The sequence below is a fragment of the Meriones unguiculatus genome, chromosome 5 (assembly GCF_030254825.1).
Source record: "Meriones unguiculatus strain TT.TT164.6M chromosome 5, Bangor_MerUng_6.1, whole genome shotgun sequence".
NCBI classification, from domain to species: Eukaryota; Metazoa; Chordata; class Mammalia; order Rodentia; family Muridae; genus Meriones; species Meriones unguiculatus.
In genome coordinates this window covers 88,345,031-88,364,876 of record NC_083353.1, presented here as the reverse complement: position 1 = coordinate 88,364,876, position 19,846 = coordinate 88,345,031, and the positions used below count along the sequence as shown (strand labels likewise).

At 40.8% G+C, this 19,846-nt stretch overlaps 1 protein-coding gene across 1 annotated transcript in view; it reads right to left on the bottom strand.

Moving 5' to 3' along the window:
- Positions 1–7,607: 7,607 nt before the first annotated feature.
- Tafa1 (TAFA chemokine like family member 1) overlaps positions 7,608–19,846 on the bottom strand; it is a 554,452-nt gene continuing 542,213 nt past the window's right edge. Inside the window, exon 5 of the mRNA XM_060383830.1 lies at positions 7,608–19,696. Coding sequence (XP_060239813.1) covers positions 19,679–19,696 — 18 coding nt within the window. The 3' untranslated portion in view covers positions 7,608–19,678. The remainder of the gene's footprint in view (positions 19,697–19,846) is intronic.

Genomic DNA, 19,846 nt, shown 5'->3' with positions numbered 1-19,846 from the left:
CAGAAGCTCAATGGAAGAGTCCATGGACCAGGAGAGAGAGAGAGAGAGAGAGAGAGAGAGAGAGAGAGAGAGAGCGCACTGTAGGTCTTTATAGATTGGTGTGCATGGCTTTTTTGGTGTATAAATGGAGTTCAGGAAATCCTTTAGGTTATTTAGAAAAATGATGCATCCATATTTTCAGAAAACGTAAGTTTAGGAAGTTCCTCTATCCTGAATGTAGGCAAAGGTCCACCATGACATCAATATAAGTCATGAATATGTTGTGTAGAGATAGCAGATATTTCATATCACGTCATGGCTATAGATGTTGAAAATTTTGGTGATACACTGTGCATGCTAGCAAGTATTGTACCACTGAGCTACACTCCCACCACCCCACCCCCAAATGTTTTTACATGCAACACTGCTTTAAAACTGTGAACATTATTAAACCTGCTACTGGATTTTGCTAACATTTTAATAAAGAAGTATGTTCATCATTACATCCCAAATTGTTTTTAGATATTTGATTAGTTAATTTTAATATCATTTTAAGAATCCAATATATTTTATTTAATTCACTTTAAGACTATTATCCTGAAAGAGGTAATAGACTTCTGCAGAGTCCCAAAGGAGCTGACGCCAGAAAGAAGATCCCCTTGGCAGTAATTCAACTCAGCTCTTGCAGTGTAAAAGTAGGCATAGGTAAAGCATAAGTGAACACACTTGGCGGTACACTAGGGAAGCATTACTTGTGGACATTTGAATTTGAATTTCATAGAAACTTTAACATGTCACTAGCAATATTTTCAAAAATTTTTGTTTCAAGTGTTTTAAAACATAAAAGTCATTCTCCAGTCAGAAGCTACACACAAACAGGCAGAGGAGAGGGCCATGGTTCTAAGGTAGAGAAAGAGACAGTATTTAGTCTACCATGACATCTACATGAAGCAGAATCAATATTCTTTCAATCTTAAACTTGTTTTTGCAAGTATCTAGATGATATAAAAAACTTCAATAGTAGTTGAGAAGTAAAGTATGTGCTTTCTTGTGTGATGCCTTGAGTCCAGGGTACTAAATATCATAACACACACACACACACACACACACACACACACACGAGAGAGAGAGAGAGAGAGAGAGAGAGAGAGAGAGAGAGAGAGAGAGAGTCTTAGATAGAGCAAGAGGCAGAGGCAGAGACACACACAGAGAGAAACAGAAAAGAACAGGGACAGACAGACAGATGGACATATGTGTATGTGCTCACCCCCACATGTGCACACACTCACACACATACACAAGAGAGATGCAGAGAAACAGAGATACACACACACACACACACACACACACACAGAGAGAGAGAGAGAGAGAGAGAGAGAGAGAGAGAGAGAGAGACCATCAGGGAAAAAAAATAACAGTGACATTACTGTGAAGGACACTGAAGTAGTTGCATGCCGTCGTTAGCAGCCTTTGAATCAGAAGACCTGATGTCTCACCAGAGCTTTCCATGAAGATGTCCTAGTGACCCTGGCAGTGGCTACCTTGATCTGGGTTGTGTGACCCCCTCTTGCACTGTGGACAACAGTCTGCTGTATGACAGCTGACCTGTGCTATGACTTCAGAGGGTCTGAATGAGAGGGAAGCTTAATCTTCCCCTACAAGGGCTCTGCTGAGCAGGAAGCCCCTGGAATTGCCACGAGAATTCGCTTTAGAAGTCTCTGGCAAGACCTCAATAAATTTCAGTTGGTTAAAGATGGGAAGAAAACCTGAGTTTTACTAAGAACATTAGGTACCAAGGGTTTAAAGACATCCAATGCATTTACTTCCATGAAGTTACAGTAACATTGAAAATCCATTGGTCACTTTGGAAATTACAGGTGAAGTACATCAATAGTTTGAAGGCTGATAAAAGAAGATAATCAAGCACTTAGGATGTCTTCTCATAAAATTTGCTTCTGTATAGTGATGGATGAAGTTTCTCTTTACTCAAAGGAGGGAGAGAAATAAAAACATCAGGTGGCCAAGGTTGCATTCAGTTGTCATATGAGCACTTGAGAGACTGAGGGGGAGAAAAAGCTCAAGGCCCACATGAGCTATGCAGTGAGTGCAAAGGATAGCCTGGATTACACAAGGAGTCCTGTATCAAAGTATAAATAAATATAAAGTCATTGTTTATAACTGCACAACAAATTCATGTATCTGAGTCATGATCACCAATGGCTGACAAAGGTAGAAAAACAAAACCTGACTTTATGTGCTTTCAGACTGAAGTGTATATCTTCAAGTATGAAGAAATCTGATACAAACAAAGAATGGGGGGATGTGAATGTGGTAAGGGCTCTAGTTCTGAATGGCAACTGACAAAAGTCAAGACATGATTAAAAAATTTGTAAAAAAAAAAAAGCATGAACGTGGAAAACTCAATAGGACAAAGACACCTTGCTTCTTAAAATGTTTAAAAGAAGGAGAGTGATGGAAGGAAAGAGAGAAGGAGGAAAAGAGAGAGAGAGAGAGAGAGAGAGAGAGAGAGAGAACTATAGAAGAGAAAACAGTATGGAAATCATCCGGATAGTGAAGCAACTTACCTAAATCTCTAAGACAATTTTGGTACAGAAAATATCATTACTTGGCAGCCTTGTTGACAGGTATCACTGTCTTGATAATCTCATTTTGCTTATGGTTATAAAACCTTATGTTTTGATTTGATTTCCCTCTACCCTAAAATTTCACCTTACACCCATCAGAATGGCTAAGATCAAAAACTCAAATGCCAACACATGCTGGAGAGGATGTGAAGAAAGGGGAACCCTCCTCTACTGCTGGTGGGAATGTAAACTTGTACAACCACTCTGGAAAGCAATCTGGTGCTTCCTCAGTCAACTAGGAATAGCGCTTCCTCAAGATCCAGCTATACCACTCCTAGGCATATACCCAAAAGAGGCTCAAGTACACAATAAGGACATTTGTTCAACCATGTTTGTAGCAGCCTTATTTGTAATAGCCAGAAGCTGGAAAGAGCCCAGATGCCCCTCAGTGGAGGAATGGATACAGAAATTGTAGTATATCTACACAATGGAGTATTACTCAGCAATAAAAAACAAGGAAATCATGAAATTTGCAGGTAAAAGGTGGGATCTGAGTGAGCTATCCCAGAAGCAGAAAGATGCACACGGTATATACTCACTCATATAGACATATAATATAGGATAAACCTACTAAAATCTGTACACCTAAAGAAACTAATCAAGAGGGAAGACTCTTGTTAAAATGCTCAATCTCTATCCAGAAAAGCAAAGAGGATGGATATCAGAAGAAGGAGAAAAGAGGGAACAAGTCAGGAGCCTGACACAGAGGACCTCTGAAAGACTCTGCCCTGCAGACTATCAATGCAGATGCTGAGACTTATGGCCAACCTCTGGGCAGAGTGCAGGGAATCTTAGGAAAGAAGTGGGAAACAGTAAGATCTGGAGAGAACAGGAACTCCACAAGGAGAGCAACAGAACCAAAAATTCTGAGCACAGGGGTCTTTCCTGAGACTGATACTCCAACCAAGGACCATGCATGGAGATAACCTAAGACCCCTGCACAGATGTAGCTCATGGCAGTTCAGTATCCAAGTGGGTTCCATTGTAATAGGAACAGGGACTGTCTCTGACATGAACTGATTGGCCTGCTCTTTAATTATCTCCCCCTGAGGGGGAAGCAGCATTACCAGGCCACAGAAGAAGACAATGCAGCCACTCTTGATGAGACCTAATTGACTAGGATCAGAAGGAAGGAAAAAAAGACCTCCTCTATCAGTGGACTTGGGGAGGGGTATGGGTGCAGAGGGTGGAGGAAGGGTGGGATTGGGATGGGAGGAGGGAGAGAACCACAGAGGGGATACAAAGTGAATAAAGTGTAATTAATAAAGAATTAAACAAATCTTATGTTTTACAGATGCTAATATGTTAATAGATAATAGGATTTGCTTTAAAATAATCTGGGGTGGGAGGTTATTAAGCTCAGGAGACAAAGTGCTATGAGAATGGCTTCAAGATAACTGAAAGATTCATCTACAATTCTATCTAACTTTGTGATTGAAATTTCTCAAATAGAAATCTACAACAACAACAACAACAAGATCGGAAATATATGTTGCTCTGGTATGGAACAAATAGTGGACGTAGGAATCCTTATTCAAGTTCAAAGGCTTTGTCCTTAGAGTTGAATGAACCTATTCTTTCATTTTTTTTTCTGCTAAACACTTAAATTGGGTTGTATTTAGTCACCTATGAAATTTGGCTGTCTGGGGAAAACTCATATTTCACATACATGCATTCTTTTCAAACATCATTGCCATCTAAAGAATATGGTGCCCACCACCTTCTTATACACTGAAAGATTGTTCCCCAAGACAGGTTAATAGCCTGTCTTTAGTTTATTCAATAGCACACTTGTTCCAAATTTTTTTGGTTTTTAGATATGGTCTTGAGCGAGCATGAAAAACAGAATGATCGGTTTGAATACTAGGTTACACTTTAATAAAAAGAGATTATTAACTACTTGTTCACATTAAAACAATCCATAGAGGAAATTTTAATTTCCAGTTGTGGACTCCTTGGGTTTTCAGGTCTCATGAAATGACAGAATGGAAAAATTAGAGACACGTTCCTAACCATGGGGTCGGAATGTTTTCTGTGATACTTAGATGAGAATGACTGTGCTGCCCAGTTGTGTGTCACTGAGGCACAAGCCAGACTCACTTGGGGAGAGGAAACCTCACTCCAGCCTGGCTTGTGGGTGAGCAGGTGGCGCACTTTCTCCCTTGATACTGATGTGGGAGAGCCCCTAGCACTCTGGGTGGTGCCATAGCTGAGATGGTGGTCATGGGTACTATAAGAAAGCACACTGAGCAAGCCACAGGTAACCAGTAAGTAATACTCCTCCTTGGCCTCTGCATCAATCATTCCTGCCTGTAGGTTCCCGCCCTGACTTCTTTCGATAATGGACTAGTGTAGCAAGCCGTGGCTATTAAGTTGCCGCGCCTAAAAGATGGCGCCTGCCAGATGTACTGACTGCTGATAAGCAAGTCCATGTTTGGTCAAGGCGAGCGTGGCACTGGCCCATTGGCTGCCTGCTGCAGGTCTGATGAGTGAGCGTGGTTGGCTGTGATTGGCTGATGTGGTTGCCTATACAATTGGGAAGTGCCCGGGGTACGGGGGAGAAGAAGCTTGCAAAGGCCTGAATAAACTGCTTGGGGAAGAGCTGGTGGTTGCGTCTTCCTTGCTGGTCGAGGCGGTCGCGACAGACTAGAAGCCCTAAGATGAAGCGACACCACCTGACCCTGATGGTCCTTTATCATAGCAATTTTACAGTATTTTCAAATAAAGCATGCCCCCTTTCCCTCACTTTGGGGCAATGTTTGCTATTTAAACTCAATATTTGTTTCATGCACACTTCATCCTCCCAGTGGAAATGGCCATAGGAGCTGTAGGGGGCAGTGTCAGGGCCTGCCAACCATGCCCAGCCCAAGGATGTTTGTGAAAGCCTGGGTAGCGCTTCCTCCCTCTTTTAGTTTACTCAAGGGCAGTGGTTCTCAACCTGCCTAATGCTGTGACCCCTTAATAGGAGTTTCTCACGTTGTTGTGGTGATCCCAATCATAAAATTCTTTCATTGCTGCTTCATAACTGTAATTTTGTAAGGTTATGAATTGTAATGTAACTGTCTGATATGCAAAAGATCTGACATGACATGACTAAAGGAATCATGACCCACAAGTTGAGAACCACTGCTATAGGGTTTTATTTATTTTCAAAACAATATTAATGCAAATGATGCCTTTTGGGAGTTCTGTACTCTATTGGAAACAAGAGGAAACTTTGATGTAGCTCAGGAAGCGCCGACTTAGACCTTGGAGTTTTAGCCTTGAACACTGGATGGAACTAATTAGGGAAAAGAAGGAAGTGCCTCTTGGCCTCTTTGGAGACCATACCTGGGCAGGCACACAGGCACACAGGCACACAGGCACACAGGCAGACAGACAGAAGGACGCTGAACACAGCCTCCCATTTGCCCCCTTTCACACTGAGGGCTGTTTAATTGCTGTTTTAGATGAAAAGTAAAACAAAACAGAGTGGTTGAACAAGTTTACATTCCCACCAGCAGTGGAGAAGGGTTCCTCTTTCTCCATAACCTCTCCAGCATGTGTTGTCACTCGAGTTTTTGATCTTGGCCATTCTGATGGGTGTAAGGCGAAATCTCAGGGTCGTTTTGATTTGCATTTTCCTGGTGACTAAAGACTTTGAGCATTTCTTTAAGTGTTTCTCTGTAATTCAATATTCCTTTATTGAGAATTGTCTATCTCTGTACCCGATTTTTAAATTGGATTACTTAATTTGTTGCTTTTTAACTCCTTAAGGTTTTTTTTTTTTTTTTTTTTTTTTACATATTCTGGATATTAGCCCTCTGTCAGATATAGGGTTGATGAAGATCCTTTCTTAGTCTGTAGGCTGTCGTTTTGTTCTGAGGACAGTGTCCTTTGCTTTACAGAAGCTTTTCAGTTTCTGTAGGAAAGACCCGGAGGGTATAGGAGCTAGGAGAGCAACAGAACCAAAAATTCTAGGCACAAGGGTCTTTTGTGAGACTGATACTCCAACCATGGACCATATATGGAGATAACCTAGAACCCCTGCACAGATGTAGTCCATGGCAGCTTAGTGTCCAAGTGGGTTTCCTAGTAAGGGGAACAGGGGCTGTTTCTGACATGAACTCAGTGGCTGGCTATTTGATCACCTCCCCCTGAGGGGGAGCAGTCTTACCAGGCCAGAGAAGAAGATAATGCAGCCAGTCCTGATGAGGAGACCTAATACACTAGGGTCAGAGGGAAGGAGAGGAGAACCTCCCTTATCAGTGGACTGGGGGAGGGGCATAGGAGAAGAGGGAGGAAGGGCAAGATTGGGAGGGGATGTAGGAGGGAGCTATAGCTGGGATACAAAATGAATAAATTGTAATTAATAAAAATCAATCAATAAAAAAACAAAAAAGCAAAACAAAACACTCAGAGAAACAGGAAAACCTCTAGGTGTGACAACTCTTCTTTATAAACAGCACAGAAACATACAAAACCAACTAACCTGGGCACTAGGCGCTCACAAAGACTGAACCACCAACCAGAGAGCAACCACAGGAACGTTCCAGCTCCCCTCCCCCATATGCAGTAGCTGTACAGAGGCTCTAGCCCTTTACCCTCACATATGTAACAGGTTGGTCCTCATGTTGGACCTCTAACAGCAGGAGCAGCGGCTGCCTCTGACTCTGTTGCCTGCCTTTGGATCCCATTCCCCTAATTGACAGCCTTGTCCAGCCTCAACAGAAGAAGGTGCAGGTACCCCAGTCCTACTTGACATGCCAAGGTGGTTTGATATCCATGGGACATCTCCCCTTCACTGAGAAGAAAGGGAGGGGATGTAGGAGGAGAGACAGGAGTGTCAGCGAGAAGGTCTGGAAGGAGAGGAGGGAGGGGAAGTTCCAATTTGGATGTAAATTAAATAAATTAATTACCGAAGGAAAAAAACGTGATCCTAAATGCTTCTACAATTCTGTTCAAAATAATTTTAAATATCATTTAAAAAAAGAGCACAGGAACTTTGCTTTTTTTTTTTTTTTTTTTTTTTTTTACATTTTATACATCTTTTCTCTAGCTAGAGAGATGGCTCAGTGGTTAAGAGTACTGTCTGCTCTTCCAAAGGTTCTGAGTTCAAATCCTGACAACCACATGGCGGCTCACAACCGTCTATACTGGGATCTGATGCCTTCTTCTGGCGTGTAGATATACATGCAGATAGAGCACTCATTCGTAAAATAAAAAAAAAAAAATTCTGCGGCATTGATGTCTCATTCACCTCCTTGAAACATATGTGGTGCACCTGTGAGGACTGCTGGAAACAGGAAGTGCTGCACATCCCGGTTATGGGTCCTCAGGAGCAAACCCAAGAATGCTGCCAGTACCTTCAGGGACTCCTGCAAAACTGTGCGCCCTTCCCTGCTGTCTTAACAGTGGGGGGAGGAGAGGCAGGTGAGGAATTGCAGATGAGACTCAAGGACTGCTCTGGAAAAGCTTGTGGAGGGGCCTCCATGGTGGCTGCTGCTCATTTTGGAATTTCCGGAAAATGCTGCACCAGGCAGAGCATTGTTTAGGTCCTCTCTGCTGTTAGCACACGATGGCTCGCCACACAATGAAGCCCAACCTCGAGGCCACTTGGAAATCAGCACAGGGACTTTGGGGTTGTCACAGAGGTTTGCGGGGTGCTAGTGTTGAAAGAAGGCGATGATGCATGTTCTGAAACGGATGACGGTTCTGTTCAATATAGGGTTAATTGCTGCCCTAATGGGTTATCAGTTCCCCCTCTGACCATGTAAATGAAAAGCTTATTCTAACAACTGGCGGCTGGAAGTAAGGTCAGTTTGTCAATAGCTCTGAAAACAATCACAACGCAACTAGCACAGTTCAACCTCCACTCTTAAAATTTGGCTGCTCATAGGACTAGGAGAATGCCCTTCTTTGTAGTCTCCCTCCCCATTTCCTCCTGCAGGATTGATCTTCATCAAATGCCCACTAAGTTGAAACATTGATGGCATCCCAAAGATCTGACCAAAAAAAAAAAAACAAAAACAAAAACAAAAACAAAAAAACTGTATATAAAAATGACATTCTCTTTCTAACTATCATAGAAACATTTTTTGCTCCTTGAAATGTATACAGCGTGCTGGGTTCCAGAGCGCTCATGGACTGTTATACCACCATCACCACTGTCGAGTTCCAAACTTTTAATTTCTTAGCACAGCCAAGAGTCATTCTCGCATCTGCTTCTCTCCCCTTGTAACTAATCTTTTCGTTTTTATGGAGGTCCTTAATAATCCGGACATTTCACACAACTGGAATGAAGTCTTATGTGGTCACTTGTGTTTGTTTCCTTTCATTTAGCCGAATATGTTCAAAGTTTTTGTGTATTGTGGCATGTGTCAGTTCTTTCTTTTTTGTTTTGTTTTTCAAGACAGGGTTTCTCTGTGTAATATCCCTTGCTGTCCTAGACTCACTTTGTAAACCAGGCTGGCCTCGAACTCGCAGAGATCTGCCTGCCTCTGCCTCCCAAGGGTTAGAATTAAAGGTGGGCAGCACACCTGGCTCTCCATTCCTTTTAATGGTTGAATAATATTTCATTGTATGCATGTATGACATTTTGCTTTCATTTATTTATCAATAGATGTCTATGCTGACATGATTTGGGTGTGTACTACTCAAGAATGAATGAAACGACCATGTAAATGTGGGAAAGACTGTACTTTAAAAATTTAACTAACCATTATTAATCACTTTAGAAAAAAATTACGTTATCAAGAGCAACATGGCTGTGGGCTGGAATCATGAATATAACAATTTGTGGTTTGGATGTATAGATGTTGAGTGCTTGGTTTCATATGTAAATACCTAAGCACATACATACTTTCCCCGCTACTTTGCACTTTTAGACACTAAATACAATGTATTTGTATACATTTTACTTTTCCTAAAACAAAGCATGACTCATTTCATTATGTCCAGTCATCTGTTTCACCATGTTGTTTTCCCTTATCTGTTAGTATATTTATAAATTAGGCATTTTCAAAGCACGTTTTCTTTCTCAATTGCTGCTATGAAATAATGGAGCAGTATATTGGTTTTTCCTCTTGATTTGGGGAAGTGCGTGCATTTCCCGTTGGGCCGGTGAATGTGCCCACCACTACAAGCTCCTTAACCAGGGCATTGCACTGTGTGTTCCTGATAAATATGTTTCCCAACGAAAGAAAAAGAAAATTTTCAGTGTGACAAAAAAAAAAAAATACTTGATGGATACCCTTTTTAGATTTTTCTAGGATATACTGCTGAAATTATAACTAGTATGCTAAAACTAGCTGGCAGAGTAGAGTTGGAGGTTGCTTAGAAGACTTTTCATTCACTATCCCACAATTCACTTTGGTTACTGCATTTTGGGAACATGGTAAAGTTTAGGTTCATAGTCTTTCCTGGCCAGGAACTTGCTATTTGGCCCATGCTGGTTTTGAACTTGTGGCCATCTTCTTATCTCAGCCCTGGAGTGCTGTGGTTAGAGGATTTTATCACCATGCTATGCTGACACTGCGTTTGAAGAGCTGGTGTAGACTTGATGTTATCTGATGAAGGGTCACTTTCTATGTGGTAAGCATCTCTAGCTAAGACGCCAGCTTGTTTTGATACTTTTGAACCAACTCATGTCTTTAATTGTCCTGTAATTTGCTCTGATTTATCATCTGCCTGTTTGTGTTTGGTCTCTTTCCTGCCATCAAATGTTTGTTTCTTCTTCTTGGTCTGATTAAATGCTTGAGTCCTTTTGCCATTCCCTATAACAAAGGGATGTTAATGTATTGACAATTCTTGTAGGTCATTGCCAATATTACTCCCACTGCTCTATCAGATTAACCAGAGATGAATCTGGTTTCCATCAGGCATGGCCTACTCTCTTTGAAAAAACAGATGCTACCTATGCTAGGAGAAAAAAACAAAACAAAACAAAACAAAACAAAACAAAACAAAAAACCTGCTATCACCGGCAAGCAGCACTTTTAGAACAGTCAGGAGATATTTGCATATCTGAGCCAAGTCATCTAGCTTTCTATAGTCTCAGTCCTTCAGAGTTTAAGAGTTCCTTGAATTGCAATAATCTGATATTAGTGAGCGGGTGTAGTTTTATTCCTGTTACACCAGCGAGAAAACGGACTCAGAGAAGGACACATTCTGAGAGGGGACAACACTGCTTACTCATGAGTCCTTCCCCAGCCCCTACCCCCAACAGCTCTTCTGAACAAAGTCTGAATACTAGGCATGACAAGATGCTCATGACCACTGAAGGAAGCCTGCTGGTGCTTTGTTGTTATAATACTGGGACATATGAAGCTGAACATTTTTATTATACTCTTCAGAACCAAATAGAATTCTTTTTCTAAATGATAGAGCTTTAAATGCTGTGTGCAGATCTCATCCCTAACCCATTTATCCATTTTCTGAGAATTTGGACATGTGCCCTTCCACTGTTCATACTCATCTCAACATCTTTGGAGCACCAGTGTATTTGCTTGAGTCACTTTAGTCACGAAAGGTGATCAGTGGGCACTTAGACTGTCAATCATATGCAAAGGCAGTCAGCATACAAAATCAAACCTTTCCATCTCATGCCTGATGTTAAAATGCTGTGCAGCCAGAACCCAGAATATGGTTACTGAAAACACTTGTCCAAAGTCCTGTTGTCCATGAATTGGAAACACTGGCAAATGGCTGTCATGGTGGCTGTGGACTCACATGTTTGTTTGTTTCTAGCACTCAGCCCTCTCCATGGTAGACCAGGTGTCCGAAATCTTTCCTTGAACTCGAGCATATGCTATATGCTCCAGGCTTTCAGAGCTGCCACAGCTATTCAGCTGCTGTTGTAGGACAGAGACTGTTTAGTTGACAAGTGGCTGTGTTAGAATAAAACTTTATTTAAAAAAAAACTGGGAAGATTTATTCTAAGAGCCATATAGGATTTGGAAATCCTGGATCGAGAGTTGTTTCTTACTAAGTCTAGAGTTAGGTTCATCACTTTTTTTAATACTTTCAGGGTAGTTTCGAACAAGACCAACAAAATTAGTGTCAGATGTGATTTTCTTTCAATGAAATAAAATCAGAGATTACTATTTCCCCAAATATTCATAAATAATCTATTTTAGACATTTTCCTGGGTTGATCTCTGAGTCTCTGGATTTTAAGGTTTAGGATCTATGTCTTTTTAACAACAGTGGCAACACCAATTAATTCTAATTCCACCTCTCCCTGCAAGCTCAGAATTTCCCATACTCTAATATAATAATGTTTTGGGTAAAATCTTTTTCTTTTTTTTTGTATGAAGAATGAAGAGTGTAATTTTCCTCATTCAGGGGGTGAAACATGGGAACCTCTCTTTCCCTGACAATGGAAATGGGCTACAGCCATCATCCCTCAACTCTTTACGCATTTGGCATCGTCTCCAGTGGGAATATTTACACAGAGGTATCTGTAAGAACAAAGCACACCTCTCCCCTTCCCTCAGCACTACACGTAGGTGGGGATGGTTGTGTGACAGAGGAGAACTGGTTGCAGCCTCAGAAATCTCCTTTTCTACCCTAGGTATTTTTCTTTCTTTACAATATCCCTTCTAGGCATTTTAGCCTGAAGATAATTTTTATTGGCACAAGAAACAAGAACAGTAACAGCTTGAGAGAAAACTAAACTCTCTGTTGCCTACACAAGACCGGATTCTGTCAGCAGGTTTGCCCTTGCTGTTTTTCTTGCTTTGAGCGTAGACATGAGAAGCTTTTTGGGGGTTTGCTTTTAGAGTTTGTGGAGAGAATGCCGCTGGGAGAAGAGAACCTCCCGGCTGAATTCTTAGAGGTGCTGTCACTCGCACAGTCTTTCTTGATGAGTTGAGGATACTTTTGTCCTGGCCGTTTAAAATCCTTAACTGGTCTTTGAGCTGGAGCACTAATATTCCCATTGTTAACACTGGCTGTTGCTGTATAGGATGCCAATCTGTGGCCCAGTCCCATGGCTTTAAGTGACTCTGAGTCAGGACACATGCCCATGCTTACATTTAATTTTCCTACTCTAGGGACTTGATATTGTCCCAAGATGAACTTCATCCTAGCACTCATCTGCTGCCAAGTGTTGGATTCACAGGCATACACAACTATGCTCAGCTTACTTTAGCATTTGGGAGAACAATATGATGACTTCAAACCTTATTAGTAATTCAATTTGAACTTTGTTCACTGCCAATGAAACTGGGTCCCGTTGGAACAGAATAAATAAAAGGAAACAAAACCTTTATCACTATGGCTTGTCTCTGAGACACTGCACAGAAACCCTCCACTATATTCTTTGAGACAGAATTTCCCACTGGGATGTGGGATCAACATTTATTGGTGAGGATGGCTGAACAGAGGTCCCCAGAATCCTCTTGCCAGTGCCTTACTAGCATTGGAATTATACACATGTATCACCATACCTGCTTTTCACACAGATCAGGAACTTGAAATCAGGTCCCAATGCTTATAAATCAAGTACTTTACAGATTGTGTTCACTACAGCCACACATATCCTAGTTAGTTTGATATCAATGTGGCCTTAGCAATTGACTGAGGTGATTGAGACCTGAATAGACGGCATTAACTCCTCTACAAAAGATCAGCAATATTCATTGTTCTGTCCTTAGGCTCTGATGGGGTAAATATTCTGTGTAGATAACTAAACAGTGGTCATCTCAATTCCATTTGAGTACTCTTCTATCTCATCTCCATTTGGCCCTCTTAAAAAACTTGGGGGGGGTTCTTCATAAGAAGACCTTGATGTTTAGATTTTGGGGTAAGGGGGCTGAGTGATGAACTTGAGACACACTGGTAAGGAAGCAAGAAACTAGGGCTGGAAGGCAATCTACTGGAGCTTGCTTGAGTCAGTTATGAGTTTGGTCACCTGTGACCTATCTGGGATTCTGAATAGGTGGACAGATCTCTGCTACCCAATGGGAAAGCAGCTGATCAGGTGAAACCGAATCCTGATTTTAAGTCAATGACAACTCTAAATAGAGGTAAATTCTTACACTATAGTCACTCCATCCAAAAGCTCGAGAGCTGCATGTGTCAACAAACCCCCAACTAGACAGGTCAAATGGAGGCCATCTTTACATTGGAGAGTCTTTCCACAGAGCGTAAACGCAGAATATGGTTCAAATTCTCCCACTTGGAAGCAAGGAAGTTAGGGGTTCTACCCTCCATCTCATCTATTAGTAGTTGATTATTTCTTTCCTAATTCCCATGTCCCACATGTACTTTTATTTTCCTGCACAGACAAGGATGTAAATAGAGGCTCTACCTGGATGCCAGTGGTACCTATTACAGTTAAAAACGGACTGGGCTCCTTTCGATGACTTCTAAGCCCACTTTATAGTGACTTCCTGCTACAATTCAAGCAGAACTCCAAGTTTTATTCATGTCTACATGCTACATGCTGTGACTTCAAGCTTCCCTTCCCAATGTCATGCAGCTCTAAAGGTGCTTCCACTTTTGCAAACACAGCTAGCTCTCCATTGACTAAGGCCTTTGTACATAGTAACTTGGCCACCTGGAATCTGCCTGTGGGCTCCTCATTCTCACTCCCCCCAACTCTCTCATTTCCTGCCAGGCCCCTCCTCCCATGTTAAATTCCATGTTTTGCGAGTATGCTACTGAAAGCTAACATTTTGCTCCCATCATTTAGTTTCTTGGTACCGTTGGAGTTTCTTGTGTCATGATATTTGGTTATTAATCACTTCTGTCAATTATAAAACGTATGACACTGTTCTCATCATCTAATACTAGGGCGACATATTGTAAAGACTCAATATATGGTTGTTTAATTTTGAATGAATAAATGACTGAATGAATAAAGGGGATCTTTAACAGTGTTGTGGGTATAAGAGAAACCCAGAGGCACACACTTCTGGAGTAACCGAGGGTGCTATATAAATCTGTTTGAACAGTCAGCCTAAATGCGTTGACAGCTATGTGTGGAGAAGGTGTCTGGTCATGACCTTGCATGGTTGCTGATTATCCTCTTACATACCAGATGGCTCAGGCCATTATCAAGTTACATTCGCATTCATTCTGGACACCAGCCATGCCTTTGCCATCAGTTGCTTGCTTGTGCTAACGACACTGCTTAAGTGTGTCTTACACTGGCATTTTCTGGTGGCTGAAACACACTAGTGGCAATACTAATGAATAAAAGATTCAAGAGAGTTTGGTGTGGATCTGTTCAGTTTTTGAGCATTGTAGAAACAGATTGTGACATAACCCTGTGGCTTTATTTTCAGTGTTTGTCTTGAGTGTGGAGCACCCACACAGAACCTCTAGAAGGATGATCATCATAGTAAAATCACCGATATTGCTCACTGGCAATGATACAATAAGGCTAATTATTTATGTCACTTTGTTCATGGAAAATGGTTCTGCTTCCTTCTCCCCTAGTCCTCCTATAATCAAATTTTGTGTAGTTGATATCCCTCTTGCAAAGAGAAAGTGTTCATGCATTCTCGGGTTGTGAGTTTGGAAAGCAAGGACTCAGGCTGCTAGGGGATTGTAATGGAGGGCTCTTTTCAATGAGTATCGGATCTTTTGGGCCTGAGATGTGAAAAAGAACAGAGAGGAAGAAATGTGCATGAGTGACAAGGAATGGAGAAAAACCTTCAGATTTTTTCAGTCTGAGTCCAGTGACAAACTCCAGATCAGAAACCAAACAAATTAAGTGTCCATTTGCAGTCCAGGTATGAATAGAGAAGGACATTTATGGGAGAAAAGGGGTCACACAGTGATTTCACATGTGAGAGGTTGTGTGCACAGCCTAGAAACATATGGGGAGGCCATTTTCACTGCCGTATTATTTTGAGTAAATACCCAAGCTTCTCAAGCTATGTGAATCTTTCAAGTTGGCAAGTACCATCTCTCAGTCCCTTAATATTTCCTTCACACCAGTTTGATTACCCCAAGGTTGGAGTGATAGAAATTGAATCTGCTGTATATGTGAATCTATGTGCACACTCCATGCTATGAGGTGTGTGTAGAGGACAGAGGACAACATGCATTGGTTATTTCTTTCTATCACGTGGATTCTAAAGATTGCTCACCGGGTCTGGTGGCAAGCATTTTTACTTTCTTGGAGGCATGTAAACGGCCCAATGTAGCTTTTTAGATGAGGCAAGTTTACTGAAATAAATAAAATAAACAAATGGGACCAATTATAAGCCAATAATGTAATGCCATGACAGCCAATGAAGTTTCTGAGCTACTTTTCAAAGGGAAAAAAGTTGGCTTACTAAACCTAAAATCACAAAATCTTTATTAGCTAATTTAGTTTGTGGGTATGTGTGTGTATGATGTGGGAGAGGTAGGAAGAGAGAGGGGAGAGAGATTAAGATTATTCTCTTCTTTAATTTACTTTGAGGTATAAACAATACTCTTTTTTATAATTTCTACACAAAGCTTGTGATTTCTAGGGAATTGGATTCTATCCCCAATGTCATTTGTCCCAAGCACTCCCATTCTTTAGTCCTGCCTTTTATCACACCTTCTTGTATTTAGAAAATATATAAAGATCACTTCAGTCTTACAATATTACTAAACACTTGTACTTCTGCTTAGAAGGTAACAGCTCATGCAAAAAGATATGACACATTCCTATGTCAAACAGACCCTAAGAGCTTTTGAAATGGAACTGCCAAACTTAATTAGTAGAGAAAGTCCATATATGTGAGGAATGGGTGGTTCTACTCCTATAAAAAATATTTATACCCTCCATAACTTACTGTATCAGTGACAACAGCAAGGTGGCATAATATATTGCACTATAAAACCACTGTATTGCTTTGTGAAAGCTACACGATTTAATCGAAAAAAGATGTCGCCTGTGTATTGGTGAAAGCACTTGTCACTACATGCTGGAAAACTGCCGAGTAGTCAGCTTCTCAGTGTGCTTGCACAGTCAACGAACAGGTAAATCCAAGAACTCCCCAAATGTCAACAAAGGAACTTGACTCCCTTTAAAAGTCTTTGACTTCAAAGCAAGCGTCACTTTCCTTTTTAACAAGAACTGGCTGAAACTTTGTGTACAATATATTCCAATTATGTTACCATATTATTCGTGGTCCATGAGGCATGAGCTGAAAATTGATATTAGTCATATACACTGATCCCTTTATTACCGTATGCATGTGACGAAATTTTGTGCACCACAAATGTGCAGGCTCAGTAGGCAGATGGCAGCCGCTGAGTTCCTCAAACTCGAAGAAGTTAAATTTAAACACAATTGGCTGGTCCACACATTTGTGTAAGGGACTTGGATGAATCCAAATTGAATTTGACATTACAGATATTTGTACTGTCTTATAGGATGACTGCCTGATTCTGACATGGTCTTCTTTCCCGCTTTCTTTCTCTAGGTCTTTCAAGGGATGCTTCTGCATGAATTCATGGATGGGTGTGAGCTAACAGGTAGAGCCCTCTAGGCTAGCTCTTACGCTGAGTGATAGCTGCTGGCTCCAGAACGGGAAAAGATACACCTCATAGACTGTGTGTTCGCAGGACTGTCTTCTAAAGTGAGGCTTTGTGGACAGAAGAGCCTCCTTTCTTCTCACTGCGCTAAGGCCACCCTTCAGAGAACATGACTCGATAATATTTGCAGCCACTCAAATGAAGTTCGCTTATTTACGTTTAGGAAAGTTAGGGAATTTTATGCAAAACTCTAAATGTCTGTGTTTCCTGAAAAACTGAAATTGTGGCAATATGGTTATGGTAAATTCACCTATACGTAAATTTTTGTAGGCTCCCATTTCACATAATGTGCACTCCCTTGCTTAGCAAAGTGACACCCCAACAAGAACCCTGATTTACCTACTTATTTTTGTTTTAAACTTGGCTTTCTTGTTCTAGTCTTGCTTGATGGATTCCTTACATTCTCTTTTGGTGTGTTAAACATTCTACCGAATTCTCTGGCAAATATTTCTATTCTAATTTTTTCATCAAATGTATAATTCTTAAGGTTCGTGGTTTTAATTTCAATCTGACCGACAGATGAAAGGTAGTTTTTAAAAAGAATATTGCTTGGCACTTGAATCTGTGCTGTAAAACCAAGAAATGACTGCTAGAATGAACTTTTTTCTTTGTTTTGGGGCAGGAGTTTGGCTCTGTATCCCATGCTGACTTTGAACTTACAATCCTCCTACATCCATTTTTCAAGTGGTTGGCTATCAAGTGATGGCCAGCTATCACTTGCAACACACCTGGATACTGGTACGAATTGTATGTAACCGTTTAGCAAATATCTACAGAAGTGTTTGGAAGTCTCGATTTTACAGTTAAGATTCTATTTCTATCTCTAGATGCTTTCTACCGGCCTTCAAGATACAGAATCAAAATTTCTGGCTAACAGTTCACATAGTCAATCTAACCTCAGGCTTTCTTGGTAGACTAAAAAGGGGGTGTTTTGAGTCTTACTAGAGGTTTGATACTTAAAAAGTCCAGACTCAGGGCCTGCGGCGCTGTTGATTTACTGAGTGGCTCTGACAACACAGATGCCAGAGAATGATTTTGGGAGGAAAAAAAAAAATTGCAGTTTTGAGATGATATGGTAACAGGAGTGTAAAATCCCTTTAAAATGTTCCTTAGGAAAATTAGACCTTAGGTAGATGCTTACCTCTTAGCTCAGCTCAAAACTTAACTCCAAATAGACAGCGAAAATGGAGTTTTTGTTCATTTGGCGTGTGTGTGAACCACATATATATTATCAGAGTAACCCACATGAAAGCCCTGTAATTGTAAATGGATATTTTACTAAAATCATATTAATGCATTTCTAGATTTCAAAATATTATTGTTGGATGTAGTAGCCTCTAGAGATTCCAAGACCTTCTAGCTAACTACAAACATGAGCAAGGGTGTTTTGTGGTTTGGTTAAAGCAGAGTTTGTAACGCTACGTGGCAAACAAAGAGGACAAGTGGGTTAAGAAAGAAGTTATTTACCACTTTAATAGGGCTGTCCAACACTTGGTCACATAGATCATTGTGAAACCTAATTGCTTTCATAGCCTTCCTATCTCACCAGAGGAGATGCAAATATTCTAGGAAAAAGCAAATCAAACATAGAAAGAGGTGCCATGAGAAGACTTGTCGCTACAGCACTATGTAGTTAACAATGCCAGACTTTGGATTTAATCAGAGGACACTTCTGCAGTCTAAGACAGCTGTACAAAGCCCTAAGACATCGTATTTACAGGACTTACTGATACAGGGGGCCTACATCCTACCATCCTGCTAGAGTCTTAATAGCATGGTGGAGCAGCTCCCTTGAGAATCCTCATTTGCTTATCTGTGGAAAAGCTAGTAGTTCTAAAAATATTTTCCTGGAAGAGGTTAGACCGGTTATTATATATCAATTGAATATAAAGTATGGTTATGTAAGCCAAGCTTGCATGCTAATATTGCACAGGGTAGAAAGCAATAAAACAAGACGATGGAGCTTCGTTGGGTCGAAACAGGGGGAAGCTCTTGACTCAGTATTGTTAGGATGCCTCAGATTCCAGGAGTCCGCCTGCAGCTGGCCTTCCAGGGAGAGTGCCATGTTGGATTCTCACACGGGCGTGTATCTTCCTCACCGAGAGAAAAAGAAATGGCAAACGAAACAAAACCGACCAAATATCCAAAAACTGAAAGGGCTACGCCAGCCACCTCACACTGTGGTACTGTTCATTTCTTGAAGAGAATATATAATATTTCAAAATATTATATATATACATATATTTCAAATGGTACAAAGTAACGGTAGTTCCAAATTAGAAGGTGGTTGATCCTTCTTCATGATCCCCCAAATTTCACAGAGAAAACTCATTTCCTTTTAAAAGCCGTTTCCCATGACGTTGCCAGAAAATCCGGAGTCTTCTTTTGGGATGCTTTGTTTCAAAAAGTAAACACACTGTGATTATCTGGTAACCAGTCAAAGTGCAAATAAGACATCCATTTGGCTTGCAAGTATGTAAGATGTTTTAAATCCTCATGATGTATTTTCCACAGGTTGTTTTTTCCTACTTATATAAACAAATGCTTCTGTTAGGTTCTTGGATGAATCTGAAATCAAAGAAAAAAAGATGTTTTAGTTAGAATAGTAAGAAATGAAGGCACAAAGAAATCCGTTCTTACAGAAAGGGAGGATGCCTTTCATTTTATTGTGTTGCCTTATTCAGGTGGCTCTCAAGTGATGCTCAAAGCATACGGACT